The 17,955-nt window shown below is 43.7% G+C and overlaps 1 protein-coding gene across 21 annotated transcripts in view; it reads right to left on the bottom strand.

The window, feature by feature from the left end:
- Positions 1 to 17,955, bottom strand: part of LOC124052499 (ankyrin-3-like) — a 113,049-nt gene that overhangs the window by 30,113 nt on the left and 64,981 nt on the right. For 6 of the 21 annotated variants that reach the window (XM_046376819.1, XM_046376811.1, XM_046376817.1 and 3 more), the window contains 16 exons: positions 17,470 to 17,667; positions 16,103 to 16,201; positions 15,706 to 15,804; positions 15,060 to 15,257; positions 14,680 to 14,778; positions 14,401 to 14,499; positions 14,203 to 14,301; positions 13,895 to 13,990; positions 13,601 to 13,673; positions 13,159 to 13,218; positions 11,630 to 11,665; positions 9,029 to 9,152; positions 4,950 to 5,052; positions 3,242 to 3,348; positions 2,387 to 2,419; positions 1,076 to 1,300 (listed from right to left, as the gene is read on the bottom strand). In XM_046376819.1, the coding sequence (XP_046232775.1) occupies positions 1,076 to 1,300; positions 2,387 to 2,419; positions 3,242 to 3,348; positions 4,950 to 5,052; positions 9,029 to 9,152; positions 11,630 to 11,665; positions 13,159 to 13,218; positions 13,601 to 13,673; positions 13,895 to 13,990; positions 14,203 to 14,301; positions 14,401 to 14,499; positions 14,680 to 14,778; positions 15,060 to 15,257; positions 15,706 to 15,804; positions 16,103 to 16,201; positions 17,470 to 17,667 (1,748 nt within the window). Of the gene's footprint in view, positions 1 to 1,075; positions 1,301 to 2,386; positions 2,420 to 3,241; positions 3,349 to 4,949; positions 5,053 to 7,005; positions 7,018 to 9,028; positions 9,153 to 11,629; positions 11,666 to 13,158; positions 13,219 to 13,600; positions 13,674 to 13,894; positions 13,991 to 14,202; positions 14,302 to 14,400; positions 14,500 to 14,679; positions 14,779 to 15,059; positions 15,258 to 15,705; positions 15,805 to 16,102; positions 16,202 to 17,469; positions 17,668 to 17,955 lie in introns of all 21 variants that reach the window. The other 15 variants (XM_046376828.1, XM_046376829.1, XM_046376831.1 and 12 more) reach the window with 10 other exon arrangements.

Below are 17,955 nucleotides of genomic sequence, written 5' to 3'. Positions count from 1 at the left end.
CACCGAGTTCTAGCTTTACAATAGTAAGCATGAAGTTATGCAAAGTACAATCTCCGAACCCAACAACTTTTGTCTGATGCCGTTGTGGCCTCTGGGGGCAGAGACCAGCGTTAAAGGGCTTCGGGCGTATCCAGCGAATAGTCAGAAAATGCACAACGCAAACAGAAGTATTAAAAAACAAATTCTGCTTTCAGCTCCTCAAATGTGAGCATGTGGTCTTGCTTTCTGTTTGTTCTGATTTTATAATGGGCATTTTTGGAGTATTAGTTGGAAAAAACAAGCCATCTTAAGACACGACCTTGGGCTCTGGAAAACTGGAGTATTTCCTGGAATTTTTACTACATCAGTGGTTCCAAGACTTTTTTTATTTGACAAAACCCTAACAGACACACTCCAGTGCCTCTTCATCAACACCAGCTGTCAGGTTTCAATTTATCTTTCCTCAGTGGGTTTGTGTTCATGCTACCAGCACTTTGGAGGGTGACATTTCAGCCATTTATCCAACACTTTAAGGTACATATTCAGATTTATGGTATCTATTTAATTTTACCAATTTGTAATCATACTTGTGTGTTACATTTCTTCAAGTAATCCCAGTTTTTTAATTCCCATCAAACTGTAATTGAAAAAATCAAACATATCATCACGCAGTTGATCAAACTTGATCATTTCTGTCGGTTTTGACTCATTTCCTGACATACAGTAAGACGTAGTGTAAAACTGACACGTGAACACATATTTGCCTTACTTGTTTCAGTATCTGCACTTCTACACAGTTTACACCCATTAGTGACACTGTCGTTGCCAATGGCAACAACAGCTGGATTTGATGCTTGAGGGTGAGCACACTGCAACAGTTACAACTGACCTGCTAATTAAACAGCAGGTACTGCATCTCAGCATGCATACATACACACATTCACACTTTCAAGTATAAACGGAGATGGTTTGGAAATGGCGATGCAAGAAGCAGAAGGAAAGAGATGTCAAGTCATGGAACAAAAGTGAGAATAAAAACAAACAATTAAGCAACAATACTAGTGAGGCTTTTTTTTAAAAATAAAGGACGTCTTACCCGAGGAACTGAGCTCCTGCTGGACCGACCTCAACCAGTCGGCTGGCCAGGCCTTCTCCTTCCACCATCGGAGGAGGCGATGCCAGTTTGTGTCTCTTGACCAGTCGACAGGTGATCCTGGTGGGCGCCGTACACTTTCTGGGCGGGATGATGATGCGCATGCCGTTGTGACGACTTCCTCTCATGGAGCCACCCCTGGCGTCGACCATGAAGCTGACCAGGAACCTTTAGGAGAAACAGGAGGAGGAGAGGAGGAAGAGACAGTAAAGAATGACGGAAGAGTAAAAAAGGGAGAGGGAAGTGAAAGAAAACGGAGCATGTGGGGAGAAGAAGAGATAACCAGTAAGGGAGAGAAAAACTGAATTAGAAATAAAATAACAATACAAATGGAAAGAGAAGAGCTTTAGTTGAGGTGACATCCCCTCCCATGCTGTGATCTTCAAAACACACAAAGTGTGAGCAAAAGACAAGATTAAAAAAGAAGGGAGAACAGAAATGTGAAGAGAGTTTCTGTGCTGGCAGTGGTGGCATTTTCAAAAGAGATTTTACTACATCTTTTCCCAGAAAAAATAAATATTCTATAGGAATATTCTCTGAAGCTCGGTAAAACCCACCGACTGCTATCACGCACAACTTGTCGAGCAAACGTGACATCAAATGCTCTTATATTTTGGATGGATTAGCCAAGATGCCAACACAGGAGCCTCCAGTGTAACCTGTGTTTTATCCATATCAGAAGGTCATGTACTTCTGCCATTTTGACTTAAGGAAGAAGAAAACACACAAACACACACACACACACACACACACACACACCATGCAGTTTGGTGAGCGAGATGTCTTGTTAGTTTGTGTCGAGCTGCTGATAAAATGGTGTGAAAATAAATGTAACTTTTCATCAATGAATCCTTTGAAGAGTTTGATTAACTAACACAAATGTTATCTGTGGTTGCAATATATTCATGTTGAACATGACTGCGTTTAACAGATTAATGACCTGAATCTGTAACTTAAGTGCAAGTCCATGACAGTCGGTGAAAATTCACATCCTGCCAGGTGTTTGCAACACAAACGCAATCCGATCAGTTAGGGACTCACAAAGACCTCCTTCAAACGGAAGGAATAAACACGAGGCCGACAATCCAAACCACTTTATGTCAAATCTGTAACAACACAGTTCATGTGTGAGGACAGCAAACACAGATTTTGTGAGTGAAAAGGAGGGTGGGGGGGTGATGTCACTGGAAACAGGAAGTAACACAAAGGAGGTAGTGGTGGGGATAAAGACGGCAACCAATCACAGTCAATCACCTGCTGTCGTACTGCGGGAGCGGAGAGGAAAAACTGCAGGATGGACGACAAAGCAGCGCAGGAGTGACAGGTCAACAACAAATCTTTGTCATTGGAAATATCACTGAGAAAACGACTACCGACGAGTCCTTTAAAGGAGCAGCTCCACATTTTGGGAAGCTTGCTTGCTTGAGTTAGACAGAGGAGATCCACTCTCATGTTTGTATGTTTGTTATAAGCTTACATAAAACCACACAACCATAACAATAAATAAAATGCCTCTGTAAAGTAAATATTAAACATTTGGCATAGTTTTTATCTGTTCATCTGACCGGGAAAACCCTGCTGTTTGTTGTGGCATCACGTTGGCTGTTGGAGACATTCTGATGCAAACAAATACACGTCAACTGAGCTGGCAATAATTAGCCAGTAAAAATTACTGAAGTCATGTTCATGTATTGTTAAGGCAAGTCAGCAGTATTATTACTGAGATAAGCCAAAGCAGAGCCGAGTTGTTATCTCTCTCAAACAGCAGCTTCTGAGTATTTCTGTTATCACACAGTAGTTTCAGAAATGAGGAAACTTCTGCTGAGACATGAGCTTTAAAATTTAAAATGAACAGACAATCAGAGAAGGTGAAGAGAAACTGCTGCAGGTAGGAGCCGTTTTCTCGAGGGGGAAAGCAAATGAGTGCGAGGGAATCGGCAAGCAAGACGGACAGAGAGAAGATCACAGGTAGGTTCACGCCTCTAATTCTTATTTCCGCTTCTCGCTTTATCCTCGCTGAGACAGCACGGTTGATACATTCATTCATCCTTGTCTTCTTCCCTGCCTCTCCTTCTGTCTTCAGCCATTCATCCTTTCAAACACGCTTACCCGGAGTGCACTGGCGAGGAGACGAGGTTGACATTATCCATCGCGTCTGCAGTCCAGCTGTACCTCCTCAGAGAGTCGCTGTCGTTGTCCTTGGCCACCGCCAAATGCTGCGGAGGAGACAACAAGGTCATTGCAGAGCATGAGAGAGATGTTGTGCACACATTCTGTAAAGAAATGGGTTCACAAGTCACAGCCATGCAAAGGAGGGAGCAAAAACAAAATCAAGAAAACGCAGCCTGTCATCAGTGATGTCTAAGACTTCTAAAATCTCACAAGTGAAGATTTCCTGAACTTTAAATCATTCAACAAGATGACAAGCCAGACATAACAAGATGGCAAGCCAACATATTTCAAGTTACATCTGCTCTGGGGAAGGAGGGCATCGCTACTACGACATCGTGCAGGATTTACGGCCGAGTCATAAGACGATTTCGACACAAGCAGCTGTCATGAATTAACAAAATCTGGAGATACCAAAAACCTCCACATAAACAGAATAACGTACTTTTAACTGCACGCAATATTTCTGTTCTTACATGAGAAGAATTTAATGTTTCATACCCTCCAGAAAAAAACAAAGTTAGGAATTTTACTCTTAATTAATCAACTAATTAAATTAATCAGTCCAGCTTTGATTCTCTGATTATTATCACCCACACATGTCAGTCCACTTTATAACAATGAATAAAATAAATGCTAAATATGTGCAGCACATGCTTTGATGATGGCATAGCCCAACTGAAAAATAAAATCATACGACAGAAAACAAATGATAATGAAGCCTGAATGGCATCCTGTCACATGCACAGGATGAAGGAGTGCATGAGGACCGGATCATCTACCTTATTGTGTTGCTCTACAATGAAAGACCTTTCCTTACAGAGCATCTGGAGCCGCGTGAGAGGAGACAAGCGGTTACATTCATGAATCATATAAAAAGTTCCAGTATATTCATCGCTCAAAGGCTTTAGTGGTCCCGTTTAAAAGGGGCACTTCACTAATTTTACACATGAAGCAAGTAATAAATCTGGTTTTGAGCTTGGAAACTATCTCATCCAATAAGCTCAGTTCACAGGGGCTTCAGAGACCATTTAGCGACGGTGTAGAACAATCTGGATTTTATTTTGGACATATCAGGATATCTTGACCTTCGCTCCATCAGTTTTTGCACCAGCTGTATGGAAGGTGCAACGCTCCGAACCCGCAGCAAAACTCAAGCATCATTTTGGGAATGAAAATGGAAATTTTCTGATACCCTGCCTTATCTACACACACAGCTGACATCTTGCCTCGTGCGTGGGATATTTCCTATCTACATAAACTTCCATCTAGGTTCCCACTTTACCTCAAGTTCTATTTTGCTGCATCCTGAAAAGTAGGTGGACCATAACAGTAATCCCTGTTAGATAGCAGCGCTAACCACTAATCTCATTTCCTCTTTCAGTAAAATGTAACGGGATTGGTCGTCTTTGTGTCAACGCCAACTCAGGTGTAAGAGGATTGGTGAATAGCCTGGCTTTTGGCACAGCACCAAGACAGCTTGGCACACTTGGAGACAGCGCTGAGTCTCTCGAGAAGCTAAAGACCTGCAGACTTACTGTCTGAGAGAGAGAAAAGTAGAGACAGAAGCCAACAAGAGACACAGGGAGACAAAACAGTTAACAGATATGCACCTTTACACGCCCATAAGACCCATCGGGGTACGTACCATGTCCTTATTGGATGCCAGCATCTCCTCTATCATCATGCTGTCCCGTGTGAACGAGCTCCGGTTCAGTGTGTTGGACCTATCAGAACTGAAGGAACGCAGGCTTGGTGTGGTTGCCGTAGGAAGTCACGGATTACCAAGACAACAGTCACAATGATGGAGAGGGGAGGTGAGGAGGAAGAGGAGGAGGAGGAGGAGGAGTTGGGAGGAGGAGTGGAGGATGTAAGGGGGGGGGGGCATGAAAGTGAACAGAAAAAAAAAAACAAACATAAACACATTAAATGCATGCAGCTTCCAGGAACCTGACCTGTATGCCACCAGCAACAGTCACAAGGCAAAAAAAGGACGCTGTTGAGGAGGAAACTGAAGTGTTTCCAAGACCAAACTCAGAGCTGAGAAAGAAACGATTGTTGTGCAAAAGGCTACTGCAAAAAAAAAACAAAAAACATTTTTGGAAACTCAAGTCTGTGGAAATTCAGATGCAAAAGCAGTTGCTGATAATACCTGTTGGATGGTGAATGTGAGTGTACAAAGCCAAAAAAAACCCAAAACAAAAACCCAAAAACAACAACAAAAAGGAAAAATATTTTCTAGTCTCGCCTACAGCAACTGAACTATTCACAGCATGCAAGCACACAACTGGAAAGTCCTGTGGGACGCAGAGTAGCTTATGAAAGTTAAGCAGATTACTGTGTGATAGACAATGGACACTGTACTGGGACAGGAAGCCGTCGTGATGAAAAACTCATCTCTACTCGTCTCTCTCAACACATTAAGCTGTAGACTGTGCAGCAGGTTGAAGCTTCCGTCTCAATACGTTCGTCAGTGAATGTGCATCGCAGTGTTGCTTGTGATGGATTTTTACGAGGCAAATAAAGAGGATTCTTCAGCAATGACATACAACGAATGTTTGCCTGCTCACTGTGCAATTAAAACACTGTTATCTGCTGCACACCACTGAGCCGACGCAAAGCAGTTAGCCTGCGCCAGGAGGAAGCCACAACATGGCAAAAACACAGTTCAGAAAAGACAAAACTACGGAAGCCCGGAGAGGCTTTTATATATGGATACACATAATCCTGTTTTGACAAAATCTTTTTCTCAGGATAACAGGATAACACCGTAATGTTATTACACTGTCTTTCTCTTTAAAACTATAACTGAAACTTAATAAAGACATATATTTTAATTGAGTTATAGCATAGCAAATACATACATAAAGAGAAAATACATATAACAATGAGCACTGTCTTTAATGTTTTTTTCTTTTTATTTATTTATTTTTTACTTGTTTAAATTGTAGCAAATCTCCCATTAAAAATCCTGAGGTAAAAACGTGCTTACCGTGGCTGCTCTTGGTTTCTTTCGTCAGGCAAAGATGTAATTCATGTTATTTAAAAGTAATAATTCTAAACTAAAATTGGTCTTTATAATACACCTATTAACTCACAAGTTCAGCTTTGTGTTTGTGTAAAAAAAACTGCTCTGATCAAGTGAAAAAAACAATCTTGTGTATTTGTTTTTTTAAATAAATACATAGTATTTTCTCTTTTAAAAAATATTTAATATAAATCTTCCTTAGGAGTAACAATGTCACTATATGACACTAAACTGAAGATCAGTATCAGTTCAGGTCCCTGGAAGCTCGATGAAGAAATAACCCACAAGGAAATCAAACTGATGCAAAGCTCCACCTTTGTGGCTAACCGACAGAAAACCCAGGCATTAATGACACGGTAACCACAGTCAAAAACAAAAAGCAAACACAACAGGATATTCTTGACAAGCAAGGGACACGGCAGAACTGTTTTCAACTGAAAGCAAGAAATTGGACATAAAAGATCACAGAAGTTCACCACGGTACACGCACACACACACAAAGAAACACACTGCTCACAACCACGAAGTTAGTCGTCAAACACACAGCAAAAGTCTGATACGCTGGACCACAAAGACATGACACTGATGGGGACCGGAGGGCAGGGAAAAGAGGTGAAATGGGTGGGGTGAGGACTGGGGGAGGTGAGGGGAGGCCTCTTCATGCCTTTAGTCTTACCTGACTTTGGGACTAACGTTAAGAACGGACATGAGGAGAGAATAAAAGATCGTGAACAAACAGAGGAGTGGAGCTGAGATGCAGGTTGGTAGAATGAGGTCAGATGTCGCTGACTGACCGCCGATCGGCCCACAACCAATGAGGCTTCGTCTCGGCGTTCGCACATGCATACTCAGTGACTTCAGCTTCCACAGAGTTTGTTTTCACTTCCAGATGCAAACAATTTCAAATGGGAAACTGGCCGGAATTTATGAGAGAGCTGAGAGTGAACCGAAACAATAAAGCCCGAAACGGCGAGCTGGAAGAGGTGAAAACGCTCTGCAGGCGAGGGAGGGGGGAAGTAGCTGGTGGCTGCAGCGTTCATCACTGTGAGCAACATCTTCACTGATCCACTGCTAATATAAAGATGTTCATCAGTGCAGCTTTCAGCAGGAAGGAGCCAGAAACATCCAGTCACAACCATTAAAATTTAACTGGCTGTGCTGCTAATATCAGGCTGAGACTCTTAGAGCCATCTGCTATGCAGATCTGATGGAAAAAACAGGAATTAGGAGGAAGTAATTCTATAAGGATTGTTAACGTTTTCCAGGGACTCCTGTGTTTCTGTGTTGAGGAACATTGAGAATGTTTGGAAAAGAAAACTTTAAAATGGTGTTCTTCCACTTCTTCCCACGTCACAGCTCCACTGGGTATGCATGTTTTACTTTAACGTTTTAACAATTTTTAAAACCTCAAGTGACTTCATATGGAAAGGCTTAGAATGATAATAATAAACTTTACATATGAGGCACCAGAAGATGAAACAGTGATCACCGAAAACGACATAAATGAATGAATAAACTTTCATCTCATACTGATTTTGTGGATAACTCACTTCCTAAATTGTCTCAACCAGAAGTGATTTGACGCTTTGTTAAACTTTGGGTGACTCACACATAAATACACATCCCACCCCACTAAAACAGTGAGTGTGTGTGTTTGTGTTGATCTAAGCCAGCGCTCAAGGCCACCGAATCGAACGTGTTTCTAATTTCCTTTGGCTCAGTGTCCCCCTGCGTGTCGCCCCTCCTCCCGCCTCAGCCGGCTGCACGAGAATCAATCAATACTTTTGTGTGAGTTCAACAGCCGCAGGAAGCAAACTATGACCACGGGCTGGTCGGAGGGAAATTTGTGCACGTACAAGGCTGGTCAGAGGTCAGAATAATAGTAATGTATGGCCTCACTGTGACATTACTTCTTCTGGGTAATGTGAGAATTCAAAAAGAAGGTTTAGATAGTTTGCCTACAAAAGAAACACTTCATGTTCTCCAGCCTTCTGTGACCTGGTGACCGTGTTGGCTTTTAGATCATGAGCTTTCACAAGACTTCATGTGCTGTCACAGGCCAGTTTGTGTGCCTACAGTGTAGCCCCTGTTGATCCCTGATGATCTCTGAGCTTTGGAAAAGACTCCTCAGCGCACCTAAATTCAGTGCATTAACTGTGACACTTTGTGATGTAACCACCACAAACGAGTTAGACCAAAGCTTCGGAGCGCATGCCAGCAATAATTAACAAAAAGATCACAACTGCCAATAACCCTGTTGTTTCCCGTCTAAGAGAGGAGTTTACACCATTTTTGAACAAAAAGGGCAGTTTGATTTACTTTTGTGCCGTAAAGCCCTGACATTTTGCTCTGAGGATTGTAAGTTGTGTCAGCTAGAGTGAGTGAGTGGATGGGGGGAGCTGACTGTCGGTCAACAAGACTGGCTGCTAACAGGACAGTGACGTCAGACAGTTTAGTCAAAAGTCAAATGGACTTCATGGACTTCTGTCTTACAAATATCTCAACTTTAACCCATTCCTCTTTAGCAGGGAGGTTTATGCTGCAAGAGGTTAAAAAGATGTACTACAACTAAAAACAAAAAACAGTTTTACACTTTCGGGATAAAACTGTCACAATGGCTTGCTATTGGTCGACGGTGTCAAATACAGCAGCTGCAGGAATAGTCCTGATATTGATTATTGACTGGGGGTGTGTCTTACCTCTGTGAGCGCGCACCAACGCTGAAGCCCATGTAGCCCTCCTGAGGGAGCGAGTCGTCCCCCAGCTCCCGCAGGTCCTGGGGGGCCAGGTATTTGTCCGTGTCCCCCGTCATCGCATCGTCACCTGTTGGTCAAAAGCACACGGGACCAAAGAAAAGTTCATGAGAGCCCGTTTCTCTCTCCATGTGTCTTTTCTCACTCAGGTCTGAGGACTTTCCAGGTCTGCAATGTGAGGAGTGTGTGAGCTCCTCCACAGGAAGCTGAGCCACAATGCAAATTCAAAATGTTTGGCCTCTTTCTGCGCTTCCTCTTTTCATTCTGTCGTCCATGCAGACCGTAACAGAGTGGCACAGATCAGTGCAGCCTCTGCCCAAAGGCTGTTTTCCAGTTCAGCTTTGGTCCAACACACACACACACACACACACACACAAAGACAAGTCTTACTGTCACTGAAGGCTTTTTGTCTCAGTGGGCCACGTGACAAAAAAATGTTGACAGTAAAGCTTGCAAACAAACAAACAAACAGTGCATCACGTCAGGTTAGTTTAGTGAGCCAGTAGCGACAGTTTAACAGCTTTGCATCTAAATAAAGTTAGCAGACCTCCGTGTCGTCACGGCAAACAAATCGCTCGAGCTGCAGAAAGAACAAGCGGTTGACACATACGTTTCAGGCCCTGCAAAGACAACAGTTAGCAGCCTGTTGCTCCCGGCAGACGTACTGTAGATCCGAGCCTACTGGTGAACCGGTGACCGCAGAGTGGAAAGAGGGAGGAGGAGTTAAAAAGGGAGAGAGGAACAAGTGCATGCAGGCGGAGAAACGAAGAGAAAGAAAAGGAAGGCATTCCAGCAACCACAAAGCACCGGAGACCCCCACCACCACCACCACCACCACCCTCCTGTCCCCTCATCCCCCTGCTGCTACAGCTCCCCTCCCCCCCAAACTTTCTCCCTCACACACACACACACACACCACAGACTCCATCTGGCCACATTCCAACTCGTTCTCCAGGGCCGACAGCAAACCCCGCAGAAAACTCACCACCTCCTGCCTTAAAGCACTTCATTCAGTCCAGTTTGCAGGATTTCACCCCCGAACTAACTTTCTCTAACTCCTTCAACTCTCAGTCGCTCTCTCTCTCTCTCCTGCATGCACTGACTGACTCTCTCTCTCTCGTTCACAGCCCGGCGCTCACACAAACAGATCAGCTTTCTCCCGGCTCCCCCCTCCTCTCCACTCTGGGATTATCCAGTGTGTGTGTGTGTGTGTGTGTGTGTGTGTGTGTGTGTTTCAGAATAGACACCTCGAACTCACGGCAGGACAGAAATAGTAAGAGGGTGTGTGTGACTCAGGCTAAGTTGTCTAACATCTAAACTCTACACAGTATGTGACATTTTCCTCGCTGCTCTCCTTCGCTCTTTCATCTCTTGAGCTTTATGTTTTACCGTTTGCACACACTGGTTTGTGAATATATTGCGTTTCGTTTTTCTTTCACTTCTCCCTGCTGCTCTACCCGTCCGTCTGCTTCTTGATCTCCATCTGCTAAATAGCACAAATTCTTTGCTGTCAATGTGCTCATCCTCTTCCTTTTCCGCCTCGATCTCCACATCTTTCCGCCGACTTCTGTGTGTCCGACAGCATGTGGTTTACGTCACATCTGGAGGCAGAAACGCATAACTCTGCACGTGTGCAGAAGCGTCTTCCAGGATGTGTGCGATCGCAGCTGTCAGACCCTGATGTGGACAAATGATGCGACTCACAACGCAGAGCTGTTTTTCAGGGTTTTCTCGGGCAGGTCTCCAGTCTGTCAGAGTCTGTTACAAACTGTGCAATAAAGTTGACAAACTCTGAGAAAAATATGGCGAAATCTTGGGTCATCAATCCACAACGGTGGCTTTAAATCACGCTGCGAGACACGTCCACCGTCTTCTGATTCAGACAGCGTCCGAAATTCAGGCTCACACTGTCATAGTGCGACTGCCAGAGATATGTTTTTTTCTTTTTTATTTCACACAGTGTTGTTCCTTACCAAAACCTGGTGCCTATAACATTACCCACAATGCAACCCAACTGCCAACAGTTTAGAGATTCATTATGCTGCAATGAGCTTATCAGCTGCATAAATTCGTAATAAGTCGAACTCCAAGCCAGCTTGTTGTTAACGTGTTTCCCTTGTAAACAGTTAAGGGAAAAAACGCGCTGAAAAGCCTGTTTACAGTTTTTCAGTTGATTAAAGACCGCTGGGTTTATGGGTTGTCCTGATTTAGATCATGTAGTGCGTGTGTTATTGGAGATGTTAATCATTGCTGTTGCTCAGCTGGTGTGCAGGCTTGTGTGTGTGCGTGTGTGTGTGTGTGTGTGTGTGTGTGTGTGCCTTCAGTTACACTTCATATATTTTTAGATCAGCAGTGAAACACTCGACTAAAGCTCTACAACAAAACAACAGCAAATTCAGTGCGAGAGACGACGTGCACATCAAAACACACACACACACACACACACACACACAGCAGTTCAGCTGCATCACTTCAGACTGGTTATTGGAGTTAGTTACAGTGAGATCACTGGTTTCCTTTGTTTGTTTGTTTGTTTGTTGGACTTACAGGTGTAGCTGATGCAGACATTTCCAGCATCCACGTCTGTTTGAACAAAGCAGAAATACACCTTCAACCATTTATTTTACCTTTGCAAACATGCATTTGGGATTATTAGCGCCTGAGACATTAGTCTGCGTATAAAATGCATCTCTCATGATGTGAAAGAGCCTGTAAATTCTCCTCTGATTCCTTTTTGCGCTCATCTCACTGCTCAAAGCTTCTCCTTTTACCATTCTGCCTTCTGCACTCGCCTAAATATTCAGGCGAAGAACCATAATTCACTTAATGACATCCCACACAGGCTGTTTTATACAGATATCTGTGTTACATTATGTTGAATATGTGTTGTGTTAAATCCACACAGACACCTTATCGCTGTGAGAAAGAAGATAGATAGATAGAAAGATAGAAGGAAGGATTTCTGCAAGCTGTTGACATTTAACAGCCATAAAAACTGAGCACTGCAGAAAGCCGGAGACATGTGACTACCTAAAAATGAAAGCCTGCTATTCTGTACCATCAATGCAGACTGTTAAGCAAAAGTCCTGAAGGGCAGAGCTAAAACAAAATAAATAAATAAATAAATAAATAAATGAATGCACTATTGACTGAAAAAACTCAATACATTAACCCCCCAGTCTGCTGTGACAGTCTGTGTGGAGTTCAAGTTCGGTCAATTTAGATTTTAGAACCATACTAGAGACCATGAGAAAAGTAGTAGACAAAGTGAGCACACACACACACACACACAGTGTAGGTTTTCATGCCCAGTGGGGACATTACATAGACTTACATTCATTTCCTACAGACTGACTCAAACCAAAACCATTACTTGCCTAAGCCTAACCCAAACCTTTACCCTAACCTTAACCTAAACCTCAAACTCAACCTCACCTTAAACCTGGTCTTCACCCTTAAAGTTATTCATTTCCCCATGGGGACTTGCATTTGTCCCCATAAGGTAGGTGAGTCCCCACGTGTAGCTGTGCAAACAGGTTTTTGTCCCCATGAGATCATAAAAACACGTACACACACACACACACACCAGCAGCTGACACCATGTTTGCTTTGGCCTAAATGTGTGAAACTACAATGGAAGCGTCGCTGACAAGCCTCCAGACACAAAGGATCAAGTGTGTGCGTCTACTTCACGCCGTGAAAAGAAACTTCTGCTACACACGCCGCAACGCCATATGCAGACAGTTGGCATGGCAACCGGGAGAGAGACGTATTCCCAGCATTTCGATGCGTGAAAATCCTGAAGGTTTTTACTACAACAACAACAAGGACACAGCATGAGAGAGGCGATCGGGGACCCAGCAGTGCGATGTGGTGTATCGCACATGCACAACAGCGCTAAAGTTTGTGTACATCAGAAGAATAAACCTTTTAATCAGTTGAACAAGTGCACATAAATATTGACACAACTGGAAAAAGGTTCAATGAAACATGAAAGAGATGTGAAATGTTAAGGACAGAAGACTGACATACAAAGGCATGAATAAAAATTAAAAAAAAGGAAAGATGAAAAATACCTTCTTCCACATCAGATAAATAGTCCTCCGTGATCATTTCGGGGACATTGGCTTTACAGACTGTGTGATTGGGATGGAGGATAGTGTTAGAGAGGAAAAGGAACCGAAAAATATGGAAAAAATCATCAAAATCATGAGCAAAGAAAAGAAGTGATTAATGTACAGTGGCTGGATATTTAGAAATAAAGGTTTCAATCATCATGATTGGAGCTTAAATGTCAAGTAAAATGAAATAGGGTGACAATGAGAAATAATGTTTTCTTTTGTTGTTGTTGTTACAGCAACTGCGGCAACAAAATAAGAGTTTCCTCAACAGAAACGGGGATATTTGGCCACTAAGGGGCCCAAACTGGGATCTTATTCCAGCCGAAAAGCCAAATGTGAAGCAGACTGATTTCTACATCGAGAAGCTGTAAAATAGAGCTGCAAAGCCGGTGCCTACCTTCGTCATCGGACATGTCCAACACCTCGTTCATGGTCTCTGGAACGTTCATCTTGTGCTTCTCTATCACAGTCTGTGGAGCAGAGACAAACTCTTCATCAGGTGCTGATGGCGACTTAGACATATGCAGAACCAGACTCCTCTGGTCCGGTTTCTACTGCTTAACACCATCAAAACAGTCTGAACAGAAAACTCTTAAACTGATGGTCGACAGACCGCCAGAATGAACACATGAAGTCGTTTCAAGTAGGAGAGATTTTCAGTCGACACGCGATGATTTAAGACATAACTAACCTGAGTGGTCAGAGTTTCCTCAGTGACCACTTTGAGCGTGTCAACCACAGAGATGTAGCCGAGCCTCCTGGCGATGGACAGAGCACTGTTCCCATTCTGGACAACATAAAACAAGTAATACTGATGATACAGGTGAGAGGCTGGTTTGAAACAGGAAATGTTCTTCTGACTCAGAGGTGCACCTGCCATAACAACAAACCTCATTTATTTGTCACTTAGTAGGATTTGAAGGTACAGAACAGCTTGTCATGAGACAGAATCAAACCTAAAAGGTCTGGAGTGTATAGCGTTCGTCTGTGTGCACTCACAGCGGTGAGCTCGTTGGGCGACGCTCCGTGAAGTAGCAGCAGGTTGATGATGTGTGTGTGTCCCTGCTGTGCGGCCTGATGGAGGGGTGTGTAACCGTTCTGCAGAGCACGCGGAAAAAGACGGCGTGAGGTAAGAGTTAGGAAACACTCGCCCGGATCTTCTGCACACAGAAACAAAGACACGAACACACACGCTACCTTGGTCTTAGCGTTGACCTTCGCCTGGTTTTTCAGCAGGAAACTGACCATCTTCACGTTGCCATAGTGACAGGCCACATGGAGAGGAGTGTATCCCAGCTGATGACACAGAAAATCATTAGCAAATCTTCTTTGTCTGCTTAAAACGTGTAAGCACATTTTATAAAACAGTAATGATGAGCAGCAGAGGAGAGCTTCCATCCTCGGGGATCCCCGGGTACTGGGACGAAACCGACCAACACTCCAGAAGACGAGACAAGACAAGTAGACACTAAGTACCTTGGTCTCAGGGTCTATCGTAGCTCCGTGGTTAACAAGGACTTCAGCGACGTTGACTTTATCCTCCTGGGCAGCCAGGTGGAGCGGAGTCAGACCGGACTGAGGACGGACAGAGAGGCGTGTGAATATGCACAGACAAAATTAAATAATGTATAGATAGAGAGAAGCAGTAACAGCTGTGCAAATAGATTAATATATATATATATATATATATATATATACATATATATATATATACATATATATAAATATATATATAAAGTCCTCTTTTACTTGGAGGTTTTTTGATCGCCATTAAAACTTAGTGCAGATGTTTCTCACCAAAAGCTTGAACAGCTGGACACAGACAGAGAAATGCTTGTATCTCACAGATCTTGTACCTTATTGCCCATGTTTACAGGAGCGTCTCGAGCCAGCAGCAGCGTCACGATGTCCACGTTGCCTTCCTGCGCCGCGAGGTGCAGAGGAGTGATCCCCTGGCGCGTCACCGCGTTGGTGGAGGCACCGTACTCCAGTAAGGTGGTGGTGATCTCCATCTGATTCTTCTTAGCTGCAATGTGGAGCGGCGTGTAGCCGTTCTGGGCACAGAGAAACCGACAGGGTCGTTCGGTTGTTCAGGTTATATTTTAAATTTTTATTCAATTATTTATTCATGTATTTATTCTCTTCAAACCGCCATCGTTGTCTCGCACATAAATTTCATTATGACATTACTTTAGATTTAAACAAAATAACTTTTGTCTCATTTCAGTTTGCCACTAAAAAGTGTAACAAAAAGTGGTTTTTATCTGCCTATTAGCTAACACATTATTTTTATTGGGGGGCCTGGCTAATTTCAGTGGCAACTCCTTCTGGAGTGATGCTGTTAGATTCATCCAGCCAATCACAAGGCTTCGCTCAGCCACCTCACTATGTGTGTGACTGAAAGTAGGTCGGCCTGCTTTCAGAGCCCGGAGAGACGAGAGATGATTCGGTGCACTGATGCATTCAGGAACGTTCGACGTTACCACGGTGACCGAATCTTACCTTTGCAGCAGCGTGTGGTGAAGCCCCCTGGTTGAGCAAGAGCAGCGCCACCTTCTGGTTATCATAGTGCGCTGCCACATGCAGTGGAGTTAGTCCACTCTGAACATACACACACACACACACACACACACACACACACACACACAGAACCACTGTTAGATGGTGATGCACATACAGTGCAGCGCAGTGAGCAGAGGTGATCATCAGAAAGCTTTCAGTGTAGCTACAAAACACATGAAGGCTGACGTCTCCCTCTTTTGTGTGGGAGCTCACACACACACACACACACACACACACACACACACACACACACACACACACACACACACCCTCTGTTGCTCTCTCTCAAAACATCCTCCTCTCACACACACACACACAGAAGCTCAGATTGCATTACCTTCCCGGCAGCATCAGGCGGAGCGTTTTTCTGCAGCAGCAGGTTGGCGACCTCGATCTTCCCGTACTTTGCAGCCACATGCAAAGGAGTGAAGCCCTTCTGGAGAGACGCACGACAACAGGAAAGAGTGTTAAATCCATTACAAAAATCCAGTCATCTGATTCAGTGTATAGTTACACTTCTGCTCATGACTCGTCCTCCATGCATATGGCTGCTCCACAAAGCACATATGAGTTCAATCAGCTATAAGTGAGCCATCTGCAGGGTTATGTCATGACAACATGAGAAACTCATTATTCAGTGCTTAAAACTGATGAAACAAATAAGAGCTCGGGGTGTGGATTCTTCAGCCATGAGTCAACGCAGATCCTTGAACCAACTCTGTGTGTGTGTGTGTAAACTGTATGTGTACGTCTGTTCATGCACATAAACTGAGGGGTGACTAATAGTTATGGGACTTGACAGATTGCAGATCAGTTTTCTGGTTCAAGGCGGCTGAATTTCAACAAGATGAATCCATATCGATGGTGGATGGATGCATGATAACGATCTGAAAGCATCTCAGCACTGAACGCACATTAGTTTGTATTATTGCAACTTGATTACATTCAACTCTCCTGGAATGTTAGGGCTGTAGTCCACATTTGTCCTTTATTTATCCTTCAAATTAATTGTACTTTGAGTTTATTGCTAATTGGCAAACCTTCGCATACAAACGAGCTCAATCGAGATGGTGGGGATTGTATAAACATTACTGTACTGGAGCCTCATTTTAATAAACCATTATCAGCCGTCCACTTACACATGCGACAGTTAAAGATCTGACAAAAATGCAAGAATGAAATTTCATGCATGAAAACTCAATGGCTCCTGAGTGGCTGCGTTCGCTGTCCGCATACGACCTGGAAGCAGCTCCCGTGTTTGACTGCGTTTAGAGTTTAGGGACTTTCCTCAGTGTTGAAACTGAGGCCATCACACGCTCCGTTACAGTTTCAATGGATGCTGTGAAATGAGTAATGCACAAAGAAAGCCTCTCCAGCAACAGTGGAGAAGTTATTCTGACCCAACTGACTGACATTCAACTGTAAGTCATGTTCCTCGGTCCCTTAAGGTGGGCCAGCAGCTCAGCAACAACACATCAAGTCTGCAGAATCAGCCTCGCGTAGGAGATTTACGACCGTTCACTCCCTTATCATTTGAACACTCAGGACTCATGTAGGACTCGGATTCTCTCACTGCACTGTTCAAATGCTTTTTTGGACTCTGCTGCCATGAGACACATTCTGTTATCAACATTTAGCCACAAAAACCACCAGTGTCAGGGGAGAATCCATCCAACACAACAGATTCTCAGGGGTGGTATCTACCTTGGTTATGATGCCCAGATTAGCTCCTTGGTCCAGCAGCGCAGAGGCCACATCTCTGTGTCCCTCCCTGGCGGCGAGGTGTAAAGGTGTGTATCCGGAGCTGGTGGTGGCGTCTGGGCATGCTCCGTTCGCCAGCAGCTGTTGGACAATGTCCTGCTTACCGAGACGGCTTGAGATGTGCAGCGGAGTCTGGTCGTCCTAAAAGACAAACATTTTTAGACCAAATTGTTTTTGATACGAAGACAAAATCTCACACAGTTTGTGCGTTCGCTCTCTTTAATTAGCTTCACACTCGTGTAAAAGTCCAAAGCAATTTTGGTAGATGTTGTGAGAATATGATTTAGATCAGAGAAGCCAACTTAAAAGGCCCACACAACCTGGAATGAAAAAATAGAAAAAATGTAGACGACCGTTGCATTAAAATGAATAAAAATATTAGAATATCTGCAGAACTTATTTGTGTCATCTCGTCTTGTGACGGTGACA

Source organism: Scatophagus argus, chromosome 21 (genome assembly GCF_020382885.2).
Source record: "Scatophagus argus isolate fScaArg1 chromosome 21, fScaArg1.pri, whole genome shotgun sequence".
NCBI classification, from domain to species: domain Eukaryota; kingdom Metazoa; phylum Chordata; class Actinopteri; family Scatophagidae; genus Scatophagus; species Scatophagus argus.
This window is presented reverse-complemented; position numbering and strand designations above follow the sequence as displayed.